This window comes from Ischnura elegans, chromosome 4 (assembly GCF_921293095.1).
Source record: "Ischnura elegans chromosome 4, ioIscEleg1.1, whole genome shotgun sequence".
Lineage (NCBI taxonomy): Eukaryota > Metazoa > Arthropoda > Insecta > Odonata > Coenagrionidae > Ischnura > Ischnura elegans.
The window spans coordinates 5,039,603-5,042,743 of record NC_060249.1 but is presented as its reverse complement, the minus strand read 5'-3'; the positions used below and the strand labels follow the sequence as shown (position 1 = coordinate 5,042,743).

General features: G+C 46.6%; 1 protein-coding gene across 1 annotated transcript; it reads right to left on the bottom strand.

Moving 5' to 3' along the window:
- Positions 1 to 2,109: 2,109 nt before the first annotated feature.
- On the bottom strand, positions 2,110 to 2,706 carry LOC124157092. Its single transcript, XM_046531573.1, has one exon. The coding sequence runs from the start codon at positions 2,704 to 2,706 to the stop codon at positions 2,110 to 2,112; it is 597 nt and encodes a 198-aa protein (XP_046387529.1).
- Positions 2,707 to 3,141: the final 435 nt, after the last annotated feature.

The window sequence follows — 3,141 nt, the reverse complement described above, 5'->3', positions numbered from 1 at the left end:
AAGATATGTCCATGACACCTTCATAATATGGCCTCATGGAGTGGACGCTCTTCACACTTTTTTGGACCATATGAACGACTAACACCCGAAAATCAAGTTCACTATGGAGATAGAGCGGAATAATAAGATTGCCTTTCTTGATGTTCTCGCCCATAGGAAAGAAAATGGCAAACTGAGTCAAACTGTCTTCCGTAAACCCGGACATACGGATCTGTACCTGAATGGCCATAGTCACCATCATCCTTCCCAACGTGGAGCTGTTCTTTCCACCCCGATACATCGTGCGAGAGCAATTTCCGACGCGGAGAGTCTTCCTTAGGAATTGGACTATCTTAGGAATACCTTCCGCCAGAATGGGTACGGAGAGAGGCAGATCTCTTTGGCCTTCAGAAAATCCTCCGTAACTGCAAAGGGCTCAGTTATGAAGGAAGACCAACCTAAACCGACAGCCAGGGCCTTTTTACCCTATATTTCCACGATATCGGGCAAAAGCTTTAGGGTTTTGAGGAGGTATAACATAGAAACCATCCATCGACCTATGACAAAATAAAGAGACCGCCTATTCTGTGTAAAAGATCCAATTGGCCTTATGACTCCTGGAGTTTATAAAATTCCCTGTGAGTGTGGTAATGTCTACGTGGGTGAGACTGGGCGAACAATATCTACTCATCTTAAAGAACATCAAAGGCATTTCCGACTTGGTCAACCGGAAAAATCAGCCATAGTCGAGCATAGCCTGGATGAGGACGATAATATACGGTGGGATGACACCAGAGTTTTGTGGCGATCGAATCATTTCTGGGATCGTTTAACCAAAGAGGCGATTGAAATAAAACTTGAGAATAAGAATGTAAACAGAGACACCGGATTTTTGATCAGCAGCTCTTGGAATAGAACCCTCAAAAGAGTTATGCTTGCCAGAGCTAAGTCTATGCTGGTCCACGGTCTTCCGCGACAACAATCGGATATCGACCAATCCGGCCCCTCCTAACGCTGGGCTTCAACGGTCACTTCGAATTTTCTATCAGTAGCCGTGAGAATGGGTAGCGAGTCGGTACCCGAAACGTCGGCGCTCTATTCTAATCTTACCCGCGCGGTATCCCGAGAAGATTTTTTGGAAATGTAGTTAGTCCTGTGATCGACAAAGGTACCTCGTCTACCCATAGTTTAGCTAAAATGTTCGAGTTGAAAAATAAAAGGCAATATTTATCCAAGAGCATATGGTTTATTGAAAAGAGACTGTTTTATATTCAATTAATTAAACTTGGTGCACTTTACCAACGCTAGCTGCACCACATTACGAGATTTTACAAAGAAATACTTCTTGGTCGTAGGATCGTAGAGAAGTTAGTCAAAAATATCGAGGGATAAATAAATTCATTTTTATTACAACACCTACAGGGTTTTAAGAAAGATTTGCGGGAATTTTTATTATGAGCAACCGAGAATCAGAGGTTAGTGGAAATATATAAATTAGTATAGAGATGAATTAGTAACTCTTTCAAAGAATGAGCAGTTGTGGGGAAACGGATATGAACCTTGGAATTAATCATAAAATGCAAAACATGTAACTTAAGGCTGGGAGTAAGCACAATAAGTAGATCTGTACGTTTGTTATGCAACACCATGTGGTATTTGCTAAAATCTTGATTTGTTCCTCAACCGACAGAAGGGAAATAGCAAATGGATTTAAAAAGGCCGCTCTCATCCCCAAATGCATGGGTGCGGTCGATGGGAAGCACGAACCAGTAATGAGGTTTTCTCGTGGTGGCTCAATGAACCTTATCTGCAAGGTCTACTTTTCCATTCTATTGATGGCAGTGGCCGTTTCAGACTACAGATTTACGTATATTATAGTTAGGGGCCTGTAGAAAAGAAGGCGAATCATCCGTTTGCGGAGGTAAGGTAAGATTTCTCGAGGAATGACACGCGTAGCTCGGTTGAGGAAACACTGAACTTTATTCTCACAATTTTGGGGTATATATACAAGTTCGCGCCGACCTTGCGGTGTCTCGAATGTTCTATGCAATGCATTCCGCGTCAACTAGCGCCAATACGTCGAGTCGCCCGGCCAAGGGCGCCACACCAGCCCCCCGCGAAGACCGGAGGTCAGGGTTCTCTGAATCGTACTCGCCGACCGTAGCGGGTGGTGTAGTGGGTGGCGGTGGGTTGCGTACGTTGGTCTTCGTTGACGTGCGGAGCCGGGGCTGTGGTGGCTGGCAGGATGTATGCCGGTTTAACTCTGTCGATGCTGACAGTCGACTCTCTGCCGTTCAGCAATATGGTGACGGTTTTATCCCTCCTGTTGACGACCAAGTGCGGTCCGCTATATGGTGGTTGTAGGGATCGCCGCACCGTGTCGTCACGCAGGAAGACGTGAGAGCAATTATTTAGGTCCTGGAAAACAAAAGAATTATCAATAATATGGCGAAATGCGGGGGAGGGTCGTAGTCGAGACATTTGATGTCTTAGCCTTGTGACAAGGTTGGTGGCATCCTCTTGACCCTCGGGATTTGAGGATGCGGAAAGCAGTTCGCCAGGTAGGCGCAATGGCTCTCCGTAAACAAGTTCTGCTGCTGATGCCTTGAGTTCCTCCCTGAAGGCGCTGCGTAGACCGAGTAGGACGAGAGGCAGGGCCTGGAGCCAGGTAAAGTTGGGATGGCACATGATGGCTGCCTTGAGGTAACGGTGGAATCCTTCCACCATGCCATTCGCACAGGGGTGCCAACTGCAGGTGCGGGAACGGTCTATTCCAAATGTTTTGCCTAAGGCGCGAAATAATGCTGATTAAAACTGGCGGCCCTGATCTGTAGTGATACGGACTGGGGAGCCAAAACGGGAAATCCAGCAGTTGATGAAGGCCTCGGCAACCTCTTCGGCAGTAATTGTCTGTAAGGGCCACACCTCTGGCCACCGCGTGAATCTATCCACAGCAGTTAAGCAATAACGAAATGAATTTGCTGGCGGTAGAGGTCCAATTATGTCGATATGGACATGCTGGAAACGGGATGACGGACTATTGAAATATCCCAAAGGGGAATGTACGTGACGCGTAATCTTTGCTCGTTGACATTGTTGGCAGGCTCGAGCCCAAGTATGTCAATCTTGATGCACGCGCGGCCAGACGAAACGCTGCGAGAT

What these genes read in the sequence shown, in the direction of transcription:
- LOC124157092 (XM_046531573.1), bottom strand. Translation starts at nt 2,706, where the DNA reads ATGGTGGAAGGATTCCACCGTTACCTCAAGGCAGCCATCATGTGCCAT.